This window comes from Crocodylus siamensis, chromosome 11 (genome assembly GCF_052110815.1).
Source record: "Crocodylus siamensis isolate JL-2025a chromosome 11, ASM5211081v1, whole genome shotgun sequence".
Taxonomy (NCBI): domain Eukaryota; kingdom Metazoa; phylum Chordata; order Crocodylia; family Crocodylidae; genus Crocodylus; species Crocodylus siamensis.
The window spans coordinates 25,616,525-25,635,146 of record NC_143405.1 but is presented as its reverse complement, the minus strand read 5'-3'; the positions used below and the strand labels follow the sequence as shown (position 1 = coordinate 25,635,146).

The 18,622-nt window shown below is 53.1% G+C and overlaps 1 protein-coding gene across 3 annotated transcripts in view; it reads right to left on the bottom strand.

Annotated features, from left to right (window-relative positions):
• Positions 1–3,441: 3,441 nt before the first annotated feature.
• Positions 3,442–18,622, bottom strand: part of MST1R (macrophage stimulating 1 receptor) — a 54,251-nt gene continuing 39,070 nt past the window's right edge. For all 3 annotated transcript variants that reach the window (XM_090021987.1, XM_090021989.1, XM_090021988.1), the window contains exons 10-21: positions 18,277–18,370; positions 17,377–17,604; positions 16,762–16,908; positions 15,472–15,628; positions 14,875–14,967; positions 14,209–14,424; positions 12,625–12,705; positions 11,605–11,786; positions 10,999–11,108; positions 10,421–10,586; positions 9,473–9,609; positions 3,442–8,929 (exon numbers count right to left, since the gene is read on the bottom strand). In XM_090021987.1, the coding sequence (XP_089878113.1) occupies positions 8,704–8,929; positions 9,473–9,609; positions 10,421–10,586; positions 10,999–11,108; positions 11,605–11,786; positions 12,625–12,705; positions 14,209–14,424; positions 14,875–14,967; positions 15,472–15,628; positions 16,762–16,908; positions 17,377–17,604; positions 18,277–18,370 (1,837 nt within the window). In that variant the 3' untranslated portion in view covers positions 3,442–8,703. The remainder of the gene's footprint in view (positions 8,930–9,472; positions 9,610–10,420; positions 10,587–10,998; positions 11,109–11,604; positions 11,787–12,624; positions 12,706–14,208; positions 14,425–14,874; positions 14,968–15,471; positions 15,629–16,761; positions 16,909–17,376; positions 17,605–18,276; positions 18,371–18,622) is intronic.

Genomic DNA, 18,622 nt, shown 5'->3' with positions numbered 1-18,622 from the left:
TATATGGACTCTTTGAGAAATTTTTCGAGGCTTTTTCCTGGGATTTAGGTCAGGCTGATCAGCCTGTACTTCCCTGGTCCTCTCTCCTCCCCTTCTTGAAGATGGCCCAACACTGGCCCTCTTCTAGTCTTCTGGGACCTCTCCTGAGCACCATGAATTCTCAAAGAGGTTCGTCAGCAGTCCTGAGATGACTTTGGCTAGTTCATTCAGCACTCTTGGATGGAGTTCATCCAGTCCTGCTGACTTACAGATATTCAGCCCCTCTAGCTATTCTTTCACCAGCTCTACATTGACTATTGGTAGGTGATCATCCCTACTGTGACTATTCTGTGTCATATTTGTATTTGGCAGGCTATCACTCCTAGCCTCGTGGAATACAAATGTGAAGTACTTGTTTGGGAGTTCAGTTTTCTTCTTGGTGTTGGTGATCAGATGTTCAGATGCATTGAGCAGTGGTCCCACACTTCCACTTGTTTTCCTCCTGTTAGCTGCATACCTATAGAAAGACTTCTTATTGTCCTTGATTTCAGTTGCTAACCTGAATTTGGTCACCGCCTTTGCTTTTCTAATCTGCCCTCTACAGGTGTGGGCCAATCTTACATAGTTCTCCTTGGGGCCTATTCCTAGCTTCCATCGTTGGTAAGCCCCCCTTTTCTTTTTCAGAAGATCTGTGACTTTCCTATTGAGCCAAGATGGCCTTCCAGCTCTTGTGTCACCTTTTTTGCCTACAGTTATGGACAACTTTTGTGCACTGAGTATTGTATCCTTGAGGAACGACCACTCTTCATCCACACTCTTCCCCTGTGGTCCATGATCCCATAAGGCATTACTCACTAAAGTCCTTAGCTTATTAAAATCAGCTTTCTTAAAGTCAAGAATTTGTACCTTACTGACAGATTTCCCAGCCCTACGACAGACAGTGAAAGTGATAATGTTGTGGTCATTACTGCCTAGGTTACCCTCATTCGTTAGATCACTCACCAAGTTGTCCCCCTTGGCCATATTTTTCAATCACATCATGTAGTGGATGTCTTCCTTTTGGGCTTTGTTTGCCAGGTTAAGCAGTATTCCAGATCTCTTGATGTTATGAGCAGTGATTCCTGCCAAGATGAATATGTTTTCCTGTTCTGTGTATACCGGATGAAAGTCGTATACCTTCCCATGGTGCAACCTCTGAGAAGCTGAGGAGTCCATTCCACAGCAAAATTAAATACATCGAGTCAATTTCAGAATGGATACAGTCAATTGACAGGCACCCACCTGTGGGCAGGATTCAATTAGTTGGCAGCCTGGATCTGCACCGCGGGCCGTATTTTGCCCACCCACATTGTAGAGCCTCTGTGGATGGCCAGCTCCCAGAGCAGGAGCTGACTGATCAGCCTTAGTCCTCCTTTGATGTTCCTCCAGGTGTGTCTCCTGGCTGCAGACAATGTGTGCACCTGGCTAGGGGGATGTGCACTTTAGGCCATAGGGATATGAGCACACCTGGCCATGAGGGTTGTGTATGCCCAGCAATAAGGGATGTCTGGATGGTTCCTCACAGGGAAGACTGGGGCTTAGCCAAGCAGTGGAGTCAAGGCTGTGGAAAAATTGGCTCTGCATGAAGACTGCATTTTACCAGCTTTCAAGCAAACAGAGATCACTTGAGAGAGGACTGGGCCTCATTTCCACACAGTGCTTGCTCCTTCTGTGTGGGGCCCAGCACCAGCTGCAAGAGAGAGGTAGAACCCAGGGCTGGAGGCAGCCATGGGCCAACCTGTTCCTTCCTGGGCACGTGGGTAGGGCTGGCTTGTTCCCTGAAGCAGGAAGCTGAAATCCTGTTCCCTCTCTTGCATGCTGGTCTCTCTAAGCTCCGTAACAAGGTGACTCCCAGCTACTTTTGCCAGAGCAACCCCCTGCTGCTGGCACTCCCACCAGTACCAAGGGTGGCAGGACTGAGCCCTCTCCCCTTATTCAGAGCTGCCCAGGCTCTATATCCCAGCAACAGGGCTCCAGGGGAAGGAATTGAGTATTGAACCTACTGGAGTGCTAGCCCAGGAGAAAGGCTGACAGGCTGGGAGCTACACTGGGCGGATGGGCTGCATATCCCGAGCTCAGTGTGGATGAGTTTGGACTACAGGGTGGCTTCAGCAGAGTGTGATCATACCCAAGACTTGGTTCTGTGGTAAGTCAAGCTCACAGGCGTTATCAGTTGTCTGCTAATGGGATTTTGCACTGTTTGTTTCAAGAGAGCCTGGGAGGGCGGTGGTGAGGTAAAGCAGCCGCGTGCTCCTTGGCTTGTCTGTCCCCAGGTTGGAACACAGGAGAGAAGCAGGGAGCTCATGTAGGACACCCAGAATCCCTTGTAGGACAAGAGAGACAGCAATGGGATTTGGAGCAGAAGCTCTTGAATGAAGACAGGCTCTGTGATGCTCTCTCTCTCTTTTATAGATATATCAAATGTGTTTATGACTCACCAGGTCCCAGCCTGTGATGTTTGATATCACCACTAGAGAAGCCCCAAGCCTTAGCCCTGATGCACAGTCCCGGGCTGAACTGGTCCCCCCGCTCCAGTGCTTGGGGCAACATAGGCTATGTCCCTGACTGGTGCATGGCCTTGTCTTCCCAGCCTCTAGTGACATGTGCATATGGCTGCTACTGAATCACCATGCTGAGGGGAAACAGCAGAAGAGACTGCAGAGAGCTTTGCCAGAGGCCAGTCACAGGGGAGGTGGGAGTGCAAGTGCAGGGTAGGAAAGTATTGCCCCCCAGTTGTCCCTCCTGCTTCTGCTGCTCTGGTTGCTGGCCTGGGCACTCCTTACACCTGGGCACTCCTTACTCTCCAAACGCTGCAGGGCTTGGCTCTGAAGTGAGGAGCTAACAGGACAGAGGACACAGAGCTGGTTCTAAAAAAGGTATACTGGGCTCCCACTTTTGCTTCTGGGATAAGGAGTAAGGGAAAAGGGACTGGGGCAGTAGCACTTCTTCTCCATCCCTAGTCTCATGCGGCATGTCTGGAGGAACCTGGAAAACAACTGACCCACATGTCATGCATTGGAGAGCCATCCCCACCTCGCTGAAGCCTCTGCCCCTTAACTCTGGGAGTCAGGTTCCAAAGTTTCCACCTCTGTTGTTTTAAGGTTTTTCCATATTTTAGGTGTCTGGGGGACCCCTGCAAGTTATTTGCTCCTATGTGAACATGTCAGAATTTCCAGGGTCCTTCCTTCTCCAAGCATATTTGCTAAGCACTTTGGGTTAATTCAGGCTCTCCAACAGCCCTGCTGGTTCTCTGTCTCCCAAGTCCTCTTTGACTCCACATCCGTCCCCTGAAGGTCCATATGCTGCATGCGAGTGCCAGGAAGTGCTGGTGGTGCAACCAGACAGGACTGTTGGAGAAATAAAAGCACACATACCCCAACTTCTCCTAGTTAAGGAAAAAGGGAAGGAAATGCCATTTTGTGTTTTAACTGGGTTTTTTATTATTATCTAAAATTCAGGTTTCTTGTCTAAATGTTTCAATCTGAATTCTGCATTTCTATGTATTTTAGAAGACATCAGTGGGTAAATTCAAGAAATCTGAAGAGGAAACATGGTTTGGTACCAAGGTCCCTGTGAGGCATGATGGGCAACAATTGGGCTCAGGCCCCAGGGCACCTGCAGCCTGTGCCCCCACCCCAGCTGAAGCCTAGCTGAGGACCATATGACCTGGAGGTCTCGCAGGGGTATTAACCCCAACTCCAAAAGGCAGTGGTGGGGGAAAATACCAAGTCCCAGCAGAATCTGCTATCCCCAAGAGCTTTAGCGTGGCTGTAGGCTGTCCTGAGAAACAACACGCAGTTCCAAAGTCTGATCCAGCTTCTGCTCAACAAGTCATGCTGGGAGACACGCTTGAACAGAATACCACACTGCTGCAAGAAACACTGTGAGCTGTGTGAGCTGAGGACTCCCCCTTCTGGCCACTACAGGACACAAATCTGTCCAAGAGCTGCAGCCCGTGGTCTGAACTGCTTCACAGCTGGTCTCTGCCTGGCTGCCCAATCTGTCCCAATCCCTCCACCTTCTGGTCCTCTGCCAGGATTGTTTTCCAGTCTCACAGCTAGCAAGGAGCTTTGCTAACACTCGAAACCCTGCCTCCAAGACCAGCCCACATTCCAGAGCATTACTCGTTCACATGGCCCTGCAGGGCCCCCAAGGAAGAGGCACTGGGCCTGGAGGCTACTGGACACATGGACCCTGTGCTTCCTTTGGGCTCCATCCTGTGCTGGCACCACACAGCAACTCCGAGCCCCTGCCTGGAGTCCACAGTCACAACCACATTGCAGGCAACCCTGTACTTACTTGTGCCTTAGCACTGAGCGTGGGAGTGAGTGATGGGCAAGTGTGGAAGGGAGCTTCAGTACAAGTGCCTCATGAACAGGGGTGTGTGGATGAGCCAGCCCTGCCTTTCCCTGCACAGGGATGGAAAGTGAAGTAAGTGAGATTGGACAGTGAAGATGTAACACCCCCACCATGGAGACTCGATAAGCAAATACCCAAAATTTCATGCTTAAACCACACATGGCAGGGGCAGACAGGGGGCTCTAGGAAGCCTTCTTGGCCACCTGGGGTACCAGCAGCTCCAGTGTGGAAATGCAAAGGCCCCATTGGGCAGTGGCTGCTACCTAATGAGTTCATTCCCTGGCTGGGAGCCCTGGGCACAAGGAGGAAGAGGTGCTCAGTTGCCTCTGGCAGTCAGGGCCTAAGGGCTGCCTCAGCAGCATCTGCAGGGCCCCAGCCACCCTAAGCAGGTACACTAGGGTGGGTTACACTGTGCTAAAGCATTGCTGCTTCTTTGGCAGGGGAAAGGGAGCACTGCAAAAGGTGCAGGTGTCTCCCATGGCTAGTTATGAAATAGCTTGTCACTTACTAGGATACCACCTCTTTGCTGGTGCCTGAGTTAATGGCAATTCAGGTGCCAGCATCAGCCCTTCTGGCAGAGCAAAGAGACCCGTTGTCTTCAAGTTTCCATCATAGGGAATGTCAGGTCTGTGTCTTAATGTCCTAAGGAGTCCCCAAAGCAGGACTGGTCTCAGATTTGGAAAATGTGTCCTGAATTGGCCCCACACCCTCCAGCCAAATGCTCCAGGTGTCAGATACCACACTGCTGCCCCTCCTCTGATGCAGGACTAATTAACCTGGGCACAGTGCCTGGGTGAATTAGCTTTGACTCTTGGCTGGCAGCTGGATGGTGCCTGGTGCTACAGTAAGATGACTAACCAGCTTGTGCTTCAGTGGGCTACTGTCAAACCTGGATGCAGTAGAGCCACTTTTCAACAAGGGAAATTCAAGCTGCAGCAAGGAAAGCTTAGGCTAGATATTAGGAAAAACTTCCTCACTAGAAGGGTAGTAAAACACCGGAACAGATTACCAGACAGACTGTGAATTCTCCTTTCCTGAAGGTTTTTAAGACAAGGCTAGACAAAGCCTTGGCTAGGACAATATAGTTGGGGCTGGTCCTGCAGGGGGTTGGACTAAATGAGCTCCTGATGTCCCTTCCAATGAAAATTTTCTATGATTCTGTGATTTTAAGGCAGCACCCAGACTAATTAGCTCAGCCATCACAACTGCTAACAAGCCTATGAGACATACCTCTCTGAGGAAGCTACACAAACCAGACCTGGAAGTGGTGTAGACAGCTCCTGGTTCTGGAGGTCTAGAGAGCACAGAAGACTGCCATGGATTTTACTTCCAAAAGCACCTTAGGCGGCAAATCCTGGTGATACTCATGCACCCAAGGCAGCCATGAAGCAGGGCAGCAGGACAAGGGTCCTGGAAGGGCATAGGGCAGAATTTTTCCCTGTGACACACAGGTGGAGCACATGAAAGCAGTGGGGCAGGGCTTTCTCTGCCTCCATGCACAATGGCACTACAGGGAGCAGGGGGGGAGCAGCACCCAGGCAGCCAATGAGAACTGAATGGGGAGGTCAGCTCTCGGGCTGAGCGCTAGAGCATGGTGCTGGTTGTATTTACACCTGGACTCATTGAAACAGTGCCCTACTCTGCAGTGATGACTGCAGGCAAGGAGCAAGTCAGATCAGGGGTCAACCCCATGCACAGAACACAGCTCCCTTGCTCTGAACTGCAAGCGGACCTCCAATCCTTTGCTGACACTGCCCTCTGGTGGGGCTGGCCAGCTAAGCAAGACACTCCGGTTCCCCTGGCCTTGCCGGTGATGATCTGGGGTTACTTCTTGTGCCAGGCTGCAAGGACAGTGCGATTCTTAAGAGACTGTCAAGCTGGGATCCAGAGGCAACTGGTATCACACTCACTGGGGACCCTCTGGGGCTAGACTGACAGGAGCAGCAGAGAGCTGAAGACCCAGTTAGCAGTCTGGAGAAGAACGACCCCCTCCCCCAGTGTCCCCCCAGGTCTGAGGGAGCAGAGTGAAGCCAAGTCAGAGTGAGGGCAGGATGCCCAACAAGCCCTGCAGCCAGAGCTAGAAACCTGCTTCCAGTTCCTAGAGAGCAGGAGAGCCCCCACTGCTGTCCAAGAAATCTTAGCAACGCCAGAAAGCAACATGCTGGCTTGTGCTCAACTAGGATGCCACGTTGAGATGCTCAGGGGACCTGCAGGAGTGGCAAGTCGTTTATGCCACTGCTGCACACTCACACTGCTCCTAGGATGTGTGGTTCAAAAGCAGAGACTTCCTGCTGAGGTGGCAGCCTGCTAAGCTCACTTCCTAGAAAGGGCATGAGCCAGGCAAACACAGACAGCCTGAAGTAAGGAGCCAGAGCTGGGCTCCTAGTTCTTCCCAGCAAAGTGCTAGAGGAGAGCAGCTTTCAACCTCTGGCTGTTGGATGAATCAGGGGAAATCCAAACATTTATCCAGGAGGTGACATGACCTGGGATTGAGGGATTTTATTCCTTCCCTGGCCTCCTAGCTGCAGGGTCTGGCTAAAAAGATCCTGAAGTGGGGAGGAAGGGTGACAGGAAACACAGCTTTTTGGATGGCTGCTTAGTTTTGGAGAGATAAGAGGTTTGAAGAGATTGAGGCCCCTCCTGTGGCCCCTGTACACAGCACTAGGAGGCATGGGTAGGGTTCTTCACTCCTGAGAAGCCCCTTGTCCTGCACTGCCCCATTCAACTAAGGAGTCTGCATAGCACATAGGCAGTCTGACACTCCCTCCTCTGGGTAGAAGATGCAAGAATTGTTTGAGCCGAACCACAGGGCCAGAGGGGGCAGAACAGCATGGAAGAGGAGGAGGGAAAGGTCTGGCTACGGTCCTTGCTTGTGGGAGAGGTGTGGAAAGAAGAAAAAGGGACACATGAACCTCCACTGTGCTGGAGGGAAGCTATGTGCCCTGTGCCTTCAAATGGAAAGAGGCTGGTGTGCTACAGTGCAACTCCCCTGCCCTTCCAGCCTCTCCTCACAAGGCTGCCAGGTTGCATCATAGGACCCCAAGGACAAGCATCATGGTCACACTGGCTGAGGAGAGGTACAGGGACGGTCTGAGCACAGAGAACTACGGTGACCAAGCCATGAGGTCTGAGCTGCCCCCTGCCCCCAAGAAGGTGGCTCCACAGAACCATCCAGTGGGGCTGTATGAAGAAGCTCACCTGGCTACCTTCTCTATGTGCTTGGCCAGCTTTAAATTTTCACAGCTCCCCCTGTCCAAAGGGTTGGTGTGTAAGGGGGAAAACATGGCTGGGCCTGGGGCCTCTCAGACCTCCTTTAGACAGGCCAGATCCTAACCTACCATCTGGACATAGACTTTACTGTGCCCAGTGACAGCCCCACACCTATGCGGATGGGAGTCATCCCCTGCAGCCCTACTACCAGCATCTGTTAGGGCTTTCTCACCTCAGCAGTGACCAGCTTGTCCCAGAAAATGTGTATGCATGCACTAACTTACTCACAGGAGAGAGAGAGAGAGAGACAGGGTACACTCACACACCCAGGTTGTGCAGTCATGTCAGAGGTAACTATCAGCCTGGCCTGCATTTATTCCATATCCAAGTACATATTCAATTAAGTACAAGACATTCATGAAGCCCTCTGCAAAGCCAAAAAGGCTCCCTGTCACCTCAAGGGCTGTACTGGTACTTCCAGCCTCCTCCTGCTCAGGAGACCTAGCCCATTCACTCCCCTAGCAGGAGGCCACCTCAATCTTTTTTTACTCTTGAGCTGTTCTGGGTCTGTAGGGCAGGCAATGAGGGTGCAGAAAGGAAGGATTCACTGCTGCTGATGTTCCTGAGCTGGCCCATGGCCCCACTGAGGGAAGAGTTCTGAACCATCTCTGGAGCTGTCGTCACAAGTCAGTCCCACAGGAACAATCTTAGAGTTAGGGCTAGCTCAGAACTGAATTTTGTTCTGAAGAAAACTGGCTTTTCAGGAAGAAAATCCCTCTGGCTGGAGCCTGAATCACAACTCTCCAAGGAAAAAAAAATTCTGGAACCTTTCTATGCAGGACTAGCCCATCCCCTTAGACTGTAACAGTGCATGAGAATGTTTGAAAAATACTACGCTTGTGCCATAGAGGGAAATATCATTTCATCCTATTATCACAGACTCTAATGTTCTCCATTGAAAAGTAATGTTGAAATCAGCACCATCTGGCCAAGCCCCTGGGACTGCAGCAGAAGTGTGCTTTGGGATGGAAGAACTGCTCCATCTGCATTCAGGGACCAGTACTCAGTAGGGTCCGGCTCCAGCACTGAGTTGTGAAGCAGGGTGAGAGCCTACTGCTAGCACTCAGCCTCTTCCCCATCACTGCTGGAGACCAGCTCATCCTCAGAGCCCTGTGCAGGTGGGAAGGGCTGGTTGTGCTCCAGGTTGATGTAGGTGACAGTCAAATTGATGTAGTGCTCCCCCTTCAGGGAGACCAAGATCTGCTCCAGCTCCACAATCAGGGCAGAGAAGCTTGGACGTTCACTGGGCTTTGGGGACCAGCAGCTCAGCATCACCTCATACCTGTACCAAGCAAACAGGACCCTTAGCACAGGAAGGTCACAGACCAGCCCCACTACACAGCTGGGCAGTGCCACACCAGGCAGGCTGCTCAGCTGAACACTAGGAACAAACCCACATCAGCAAATCAGGCATACTGCCCCAGTACCTATGCACCAAGTCCCTCCTACCTCCATCCCCACAGCCAGAGTTCCCAAGGGAGGATTTGAACAGCTGGAGGAGCTCAGCAGAGGGCCCTATTCCAGGGGCTGCTGGAAGGCAGAAGCCAGGCTAGGGTGCCAGTCCCCAGAGGGCTCTGGAGGACTGGCAGGCAGGATCCTGGCAGCTGGGAGAGGTGAGAATTCCCTGGGGAAGTAGGAGGGGGGCAGTTGTAATGGGAGAGAATGTCACAGAGGAGCTCCTGGGCCACCATGTCCCAATTACTGGAGTATATGAGAGTTTCAGCAGAGAATCCTCACCCCAAAGGGGACACCAGGCCTGGGCAACCCTCAGGCAGTAAGCCCATGCCATGGCTGAGTGGTGAGTGTGGGGATGCCCTCTACTCACAGCAAGTCAGGGCAGTACTCTGGCTGTGGCAGGCGCCTTCCTTGCAGCAAATAGTGGGTTATATCATAGGGATCCACTTCACTGTATGGTGAGGCTCCTCGTGTCATCAGCTCCCACATGAGGACCCCAAAGGACCACTGAGTAAGAGAAAAAAGGGTTTGTTCTACTGCTGGACCAGGCACCTGAGAACACTGCTTCTGGGGCCAGGCCCCAGCTGGGGACACTTCACCCTTCCCTAGCTCCTTCTAGCCCAGTACATCCCAGAAAACACCCCCTACCCCACAGGGGAAGAGACTCTCACTAAAAATGCAGGAACTAGTGGAACAAGGGCTTAGGGGAGCCCTGCCGGGGTTGTGTTGCTCAGCCTACTCCAGACAGAGTTGACAGTGGTTTCATCTGCCCTGGCCTAGAGGGGGCTGAGAGTGCAGTACAGATCTGTCCCATTTGGACTGAGGTTCACTCCTGCCACCAGCCAACAGAACCATCCCCTCAGTGAGGTTCCCACTGCTCAGGACAGAGCCAGCCCTGCATCATTTACAGAAGACTCCTTGGTAACTCTGGAGAGCTCTTCTAATTGGTCCATGGGCTGTGTGAAATCCCCAAGTATCAGCAATACCTTACATTGCGCAGACATCAAGCATGCTACTCACCACTTGTCACTAATATTAACCCTGTACAAACTGGTTAGAAACATTCCCTGCCTATGAAGGGGAGGGTAAGAGGCACTGATCCCTCCCAGGCAGGAACAGCAGGGTGGACGCAGGCAGCCCTTGTCCAGGCCTGTGCCCAAGGCAGAAAGGACAGCATAGTATCTGATAGGAGGGCAATGAGGAAGCAAATAGCCCAGCAAAAGGCACTGAGCCTGGAGCAGGTAGACGCTTTGCAGACCTTCTGCCAGTCTGCAGGAGCAGAGCTGCCCTATAGCCCTGCTGTGAATTCCACACTCACCACATCTGACTTGCTGGTGAACTTCTGGAACTGCAGGCTCTCAAGGGCCATCCACTTCACTGGCAGCTTGGCCTGGCGGTGCTGCCGTATGCTGTAGTACTCCTTGTCAAAGACATCTCGAGCCAGCCCAAAGTCTGCTACCTTCACTGTAAACATCTGGTCCAGCCTGTGAGGCACATCAAGGGCTGAGGAGTGCGAAGGACCCTGCGGGCCCTCTATCACCAACAGGGGCAGCATACACAGGGCCTTGGCATGCAGGGCCCTTCAGTGTTAGCTGGCTGAACCCAGCCTTGAGGCAGCAGCACCCAAAGCTGCTCCTAGCAGACAGCTTTGTGAAATGAGTTAGAAGCTCTCAGCCTGCGTCTCCAGCGTTCAGCCTCCACTTCCTGGAACTGCTGGTGCTGCTGCAACTTTTGGGTGGTAGAGAGGTGGGCAGGGGAAAAACCCATGACTCCTGAGACAGGGGCTGCCATGGCAGAATCCATGGGAAGGGAATGGGACCACCTCCCTCTGGAGAGGGTGACTAGGAAGCCCATTCAGCAGTTCTCCAGCCACATACTGTGCCCAGTGATACTCACATGCAGTTCCTAGCAGCGAGATCCCTGTGGACAAACTTCTTCTGGGCCAAGTAGTCCATCCCCTGAGCCACCTGCAGCCCAAAGCTGATCAGGTCCTTCACCGTTGGGTTCTGTGGAGACAGAGCCATCACTCAGCCTCTTGGTGCCGAGCCTGGAGCTGGCAGTCCTCCTGGGCAGCCGAGTGCCCCTAGAGCAGGCCCATGCCATGACTTTGACACAGCTCCATGTGGTGACTGGTACCAGCATGGAGAAGGTGATGTCCACTAAAACTGCTCAAAGGCCCTGCTACCAATGGGCAGCAGAGCTCACTCCACTGTGGCTCAGCTGGCAGAGTGCTGCAGGCTGCAGCTGGCCTATCCAGTTGGTCTCACCTGCTTTTGTGTATGGTGAAAATAAGACCTGATTACTCAGTCAGCCCTGCAACGGCACAGCTGTCTGACTCCTGCAGGTACAGCAGGGCTGGGAGGTTATTGTTGCCTCCACCTCCAACAGAGTTGCTTTTATTTGAACTAGAGGCTCACTGAGCCCCAGCAGTAGCAGTTCTCCTAGTCCCATAGCCAGAAGGAAAAGCCAGGCATGGGGCCACGCAGCTAGCCCATCCCTTACCCGTTCCTCAGAGCGGATGAAGTGCCGCAGGTCTCCATGCTTCATGTATGGTAGCACGACCAGGGGTAGCCCCTCCTGGGGCAGGCAGATGCCAATGAGTGAGAGGACATGTGGGTGATGGAAGCTCTTCATCAGAATACCCTCCTTGAGGAACTCCTCCACCTCCTCCACATCAGTGATGCCTGCCAAGACACTGTGTAAGCCAGGCTGGTGAAGCACAGGGCTGGGCACAACCTTATGAGCCAGTTGCACCACACTATGGCTAGGAGCAGGCCTGGCAGGACAGCAAGCACCAGGGTTGTGGAGACCAGGAGGGAGAGCAGGGGCTCAAGGGCAAAGGCATAAAGAGCAAGGCCTGAGGTCCATGAAGATGATGACTGCTTTGGGGGTGGCTAGCCAGTCCCCACCTGCCCAAGCTACAGCCCCCACTACAGAACAGCTAAGAAAAGAATGGCACGAGGTTGCCTCAGAGGGGGGATCAGAAGCCAGGTCTGTACCTGCTTCCCCAGGTACCAAAGTGTCCCTGGGCTGTGCATGCTGGGGGCTGCTCAAGGGAGCCAGAGTATGGCTCCACCATTCAATACAGGTAAAGTGCCCAGGCTCTCAGCTCTGCTATGGTACCATGCAACATTGGGACTTATATCCCAGGAAGCAGTGGGAGTACCAGTATGTGAAGGGCTGGTGTCACTGGTGCTGAAACTTGGCCCAGTGCTCACTCAAAACCATGTGGCTGAAAATGAGAGCTGAATGCCCCAGCTTGCCATGGCCAAGCCAACCACGGTGCCCAGCTCAGCACTTCCAGGTGACATTGAGCCCTGGAGCAACACACAGCCCTGCTCTTCTTGGGGCCATGACACAACATAATCCACAGCGTCAGTGCAAGAGATAGGAAAGACTACCCAAAGCCCAGAAGGGTCCTTGCAGGTGAGGGGTATCTTGAGGAGGCATTTCCTGCATGGCTGCCATGAAAAGCAGTAAGAGGGTGTGCCAGGGAACAGGGACAGGGACAGGGATACTCACGGTTCAGGGACTTCACAGCGCAGTGTATCTCCTGATGGGACGCATCTGTGTATGTGCCATGATATACACTCCCAAAATGCCCTGGATGTAAGCAAATACAGTGGCCCTAGAATCATTCAGGCCTGACGACCGTATGGGTCTGCAATGAGCAGGGCACAGTTCCTTTCCATAGGGATGGGCTGTGACATGCATAAATAGAAGCAGTTGTGTCTTGGTACTGCAGCCTCAGTGGGGGGAGCTGGGCATGGCTGCAAGACAGTATGGCAGCCATGCTGCCAGCTTGTATCTAATCTAGTTCTGGTTTCTCAGTGTTAGCCTGATACCCTCCTATGCAGTTCCAGTCTAATACTGCAAGTGCAACAGCCACCAGCCTCAGCACTGCCAGGACTGTCAGGGACTGGGGACAGATGTGGGGATTCCCTTGACTCCAAGCAGTGGGCTAGTATCCCTACCTTTACTTTATGGTGAGAAGAAGTGAGGGCTCCTGATGCATGGAAATTACCGTACTCAAGCAGACTTGTGTCACGTGCATCAGCTTCCCTGCACTGAAAAATGGCGGCAGGCACTTTGAACTAAAGCTTGTTGAATGAGCTTTAATTCAAAGCACTCCATCACCATTTTTTCAGTGCAGGGATTCTGATACACGTGATGATTAGGCACTTTTAATTAGTGTGCCTCACTAATTAAGGCACCCCTGCCATGTATCCCAGAACACATGTAAAAATGCCCTAAGGCAGGGAGGCTGCAAGAAGAGATACACCTCAGGCCCTCCAGAAAGACAGTGGCTGTGTCTGGGCTCCTTGGGTGCCTATACATGTGCAGCACGGCTGCTCTGATGCATTGTACATACAGTGCATTGAAGAAGACTTGATCAATCAAGTTTACTGGAGCGTGGTAATTACTGCACTCCAGCATCACATGTGTCATCATCCCTGCACTGAAAAATGGTGGTAGGGGGACTTTAACTAAAGCTTGTTCAACAAGCTTTAGTTAAAGCACCCCCATTGCCATTTTTCAGTGCAAGGACACTGATACAAATGACACTCCAGGTGCTTTAAGTACAGCAGCTCTCTGAGCCACTCTAATTAACCCCCCCAACCCAGAGCTTGTGTATAAATGCCCCTATAAGTGCCAGGGTCAATCTCACATCCCCTGCTAGCCAGGCCGCCCCTGCTGGGCCAGTGCCAATGAGGGGAGTAATTCTTCCACCAAGGCTAAGGGTAAACAGCAGCATGAGCCACTGTCCACTCCTCCCACAAGAGGCCCAGGGCTGTTGCAGGCCAGCAGGAAGCCTGAGCATAGCCAGGCCCAGTCACTTTTGTTCTCCCCTCTCACAAACTAGGTCATGGCCCAGTGCCACTCACATTCAAAGGGCAGCCAGAAAGGGACAGCTACCCCAAGGCCCAAGGCTGGGACAAATAGGGAAAGGAAGTGCTGAGCTACTAGCGAAGAAGGGCAGCATTGTCCTCTTCACAAAAGGCAGGTAAACCAGATGCCCCAGGGACACTGGTAAAAGTAAAAGTAAGAGTCCTTCAAGCCTCACCTTGGGGCTATGTCAGTGTCCAGCCCTCATTGGGTGCTCACCTTTGCCAATGACACGGTCCCGGTGGGTGACCAGTCGCTCCTCAGGGATAAGAATGTCCTTTACCTCCTCAAGCAGCTCTGGGCGGAGGTTCTCAATGCAACAGGATGGCACCCTCATGAGTGGCACAACCAAACCATCACTGATAGCTGTGTGGGAGGCATCATGGAACCGTGCCCTGGCAGCACTGCTGTGGGGGGGTGTGGTTGAGGGCACCACTACCAGGGAACAGGCAGTCAGGGATACATCAATAAAGCCCCGCATCCCCTTCCCTTTGCCCCCCTTCACACACCTATCTGGCACTGTGGAACCTGGCTGCTCTCAGATCTTGGATAGCAAGGGAGAGGGACGGAAACTGGATCCCCGCTCTCCATTAGGGTACCACCACAGGGTCTGTCCCACAATGCCTGACAGCCAAGCAAATGGCTATTGGCACTCCCTGGGTGGCAGTACTAGGTACCAGTGGGCAGGAAGTCTCCAACTCTCTGAAGTGTGAAATCAAAGAAGGTCTCCAGCCTGAGCATGGGGGAGGGAGTGATGGGTCACTGGATGAGGAGCCAGGCACAGTCACTGCAGAGACCCCTCCCCAGGACATCAGCAACAGTACCCAGCAGACGGCTCACAGACAGACAATACTGGCCCTCTGTCTGTAGTGCCCCTGCCCTTACCTTGCAATTCCCGGTAGTCCCTGGCAGAGGGGTATATGGTGATGCTGGGCGCATTGCTGTTGGCAGTCACAAGCATCTGCAGATTCTCTGTCCCTGCAGACCCAGAATGAAGCACTGAGAAGCTGCTCTCACTTATAGGCAGCCCCTGCCCCATAAGCAGTATGGACTTAACCCACTCCTGCCAGAGCACAACCCCCCTTCCCCATGTGCCATGGGTACTGCTTATTCTTCCCCTGCCTGGAGGGTTAGCATACAGTTGGAAAGTAGATGCGGGTTGGGGGAACAAACCAGCTCCTATCCAGCTGTGCCAAACCAGCTCCTATCCAGCTCAGCACCAGTGCCTGGTGGAATGACTGGCAAAGATCAGCAGCACTGTGGGGGCCAGAGGGCTTGTAATGCTAGGTGGCACTCCCTCCTCCCAACCTGGGTGCTGGGGCATTCCCATTCACCCATGCATGTTCTATGTGGAGATGCCCAACTGTGCACTTAAAAGGCAGATACTGAGAGGGGGCAGGCACTAGAAAGATGTCCCATGTTGCCCGTGGGGATTGTGCTGCAGGACCAGCTATCTTGCGGAAAAGTCATGGAATTAAGTACCCCTTTTCTTCATCTGTTTGCATTTCAGGAGCAGGAACACCAGGACACAGCAGAGCAGGATGGCCACTACAACACCCACCACAATGCCTGTCCCAGGATCCACAGAAGGAGTTTTCACCACCCAGCCCAGGTCTGTGCAGGCTCCATTTACACAGATCTGGGAAGAGAAGATTGAATGTCACTCTTAGGGGTGCATGAGTCTTGCTGCAAGATGAGGTGAACCGCCCCACATATCCATATCTACCCATGCTGTCCATCCACATATTAACAAGCTAGGCACCCACAGCTGAAACTATCCTTTGACTGCCAGTCAGCTAGGGGCTTTGTGCCCAAAGGTACTCATTGTCTTGCTATGAATGAAGTACATAACCTAGGTACCAGGGGCACAGACCTTCCACAGAGAAGGTGAGATCCCCAGTCAGTCGTCCTGAAGCTGCCATGACCCAGCAGAAAGGGGCATGGTTCAGGAACCTGCCAAGCCATCTTCTAAGGCATGAGGGACAAAGGCACATTATCTGGCTCCTGGGGGACACTCCTGGCACAACAGGGTTATATGTACTGCTCCTCAAAACACATATGCTACATGTCAATGCCTCCTGTCCTGGTCCCTCTTGAGGCCCCATGCTGAGATCTGGCAACTATTCCATCCTCCCATAGTAACCACTAAGCTAAAAAAGCTAATGAGAAACCAAAAAAACCATACAGGAGCTCAAAGAACCCTCAAGCGCCCTCCCAGCCCTGGCCAGCAGCATCAGGATCTCTAGGGATGTGGCAGAGAGCCAGGGCAGGTTGGGAAAGCAAAGTCAGGGCTGTTCAACTTCTGAATGGCTGAGGGGCATGCACTGTGTGGCTGCAGACCCTTGAGCCACATGTGATGCGAGTCTCCTGACACAGATGGGCACATGGTGGGTACCTGCTCCCTTGGTACATAGGCTGCATGGGCTTCCTCAGTGCATGGGCAGTCCAGTGACCAGGAGGCAGGAAGCAGAAGCTAGAGGAGGGAGGGGAAACTGGAGATGCTGGCAGCAGCAGCAGGAAGGGTTGGAGGAGCAGCAACTGGGCAAGTCAACCCCTTGTGGGCTGCATGAGGCCCATGGGCCACTGGATATGAGTTGGACATCCCTGTGCTAGGCCATGCAGGACTGCTACAGTCCTAACATGCCAAGGTCTCAGAGTCGTGAGGGAGCAGAAGGACTGAAGCCAGTGCCAGCAAGAAAGTGCCTGTGCCAGAGCAGACAGCTAAGACAGGGTGGCCAGACTTGATCCCACTCCCCTTTCCCCACTCTCTACCTTCACAGGAGCCCCATCCATGGGGATACTCATATCCTTGGGGATCCTGCAGGTCACTTCATTCTTCAGCACGTTAGTGTTGCAGTCCCTTCCCGCCACCATCATGGTGATGCTCATGCACTCTGCCAGCATGTCCAGCCCTATATGCTGCGCAGACAGATTTGGGTTAGGGGGCACAGAGGAGTGGCACCCCAGTTCCTAATCAAGGCCTCCTTGCTCCCAGCCTGAGCACCCTAGCTTCTCCTCAGGGCCTCCCTCCACTTAGCCCAAACTCAGCAGCCCAGCCCCTCCCCTTCCTGCCCCACCTCTGGTGCTTTCACCCTGACTAGTGCAGGGGTGGGCAAAAAGTGGTCAATGGGCTGGATGTGGCCCGCCAGGCCATTCTATCCAGCCCGCAGGGCCCCTAAAAAATGTAGAAAATTAATATTTATTTGCCCCTTGCTGCCTGTCATGCGGCCCTCAATGGCTTGCCAAAACTCAGTAAGCGGCCCTCCGCCCAAAATAATTGCCCGCCCCTGGACTAGTGCCTCTACCCTTCAGGGTCCAGACCCTCAGTTCTGCAGCAGCCACCACCCCATGCTCTGGACCCTGCAATTTCCTGGCCACATGCCATACATGTATCTCAATTTCATCATCGCCTGGTTTCAGCCGGTTTGTCCTGTCGTCATGCTCAAAGGGGAGGATCTTAGGTGCAGGGTAGTAGCGGAGGCGGAAGACCCTGTGTCCAAGGGTGCCATCCAGCAGCACGGTCAGGTTGCCCTGGACACTCTCCCCCTTGTTCTCAAAGGTGTAGGTTGGGCTCTGGCACACCAGGGTCTTGGCAGAGTGTGATCCCTGGCATAGCTGCAGGCAATAGAGTATGGGGATGAGGGCTTGTGGGAACCCCAAGCCCAGAACACAGAGTATAGCCAGAGGAAGGGGCCCCTCGATGCTGATCAAACATACTGACCACAGAAGAACTGCTGGCCTTCTGAGGCACCAGAACATCAGAAACAGGCCAAGGACTCCTGCACAGCTTTCAGCTGTCTATGTACTCTAGACCCAGCCCTGGGCTCTGGTGATCTTGAGTCTGTCTCTGCAGGGAGCTGGGTACAGATGCACCATGTTAATGTGCCAGGCTTGTACAGCTGAGGGGACTAGTGGAATGAGTTTGAGTTCTCATCCAAGTTCCTAGTAAACATGGGTCCATAACTCAGCAGGATCTGGGCAAAGCTTACTGGAGTGTGGCACCAGGGCCTGTGGGTCAGGAGTGAGGGACTCCAGCTGAGCTGGGTTGGGAGGGGGGAGCCCACACCTGAGACAACAAGGGCAGCTAAGCAGGGTGATGCTCTGGCAGCATTAGGTGAAGGTGCAGTGGATTCTCACCCATCCCTACCCACCTGGGGCCATTCTCTTCCCTGCCAGCTCAGCATGATTCCCCACCCCAGCAAATGACTAGCTAATTCTCCCTGGGATCCATTGGTACCAATTTATGACACATGTCTTGGGCCAAGAGGAGCCACCCCAGGTACTTACTCTGGCCTGTGTTTTAATGCTGCTACTATCAAACTGGATCTTGGCGTAATACACAGAATCCAGGTGGGTGCCAGTGATGGTGAGGTTGGAACCCCTGCAAAAGGGCAAAAGTCACTGTCACAAGACCTGGGCAAATATCTCCCAGACACAAAAAGCACTCAGCCTGGGCTCCAGTTGAGAGGGCATCCATGCCAAAGCAGCCTGGCAGGGCTGGGCTGACACTCAAGGAAGCAAGGGCAGGACCTGCATACAGGGGAATTATGGATCCTGCCCAAACCCCTGTGGACAAATTCCTTGTGGTGAGGGCTAGAGTCCAGTAGGTGGGTACTGCCACTGGAAGCAAGGA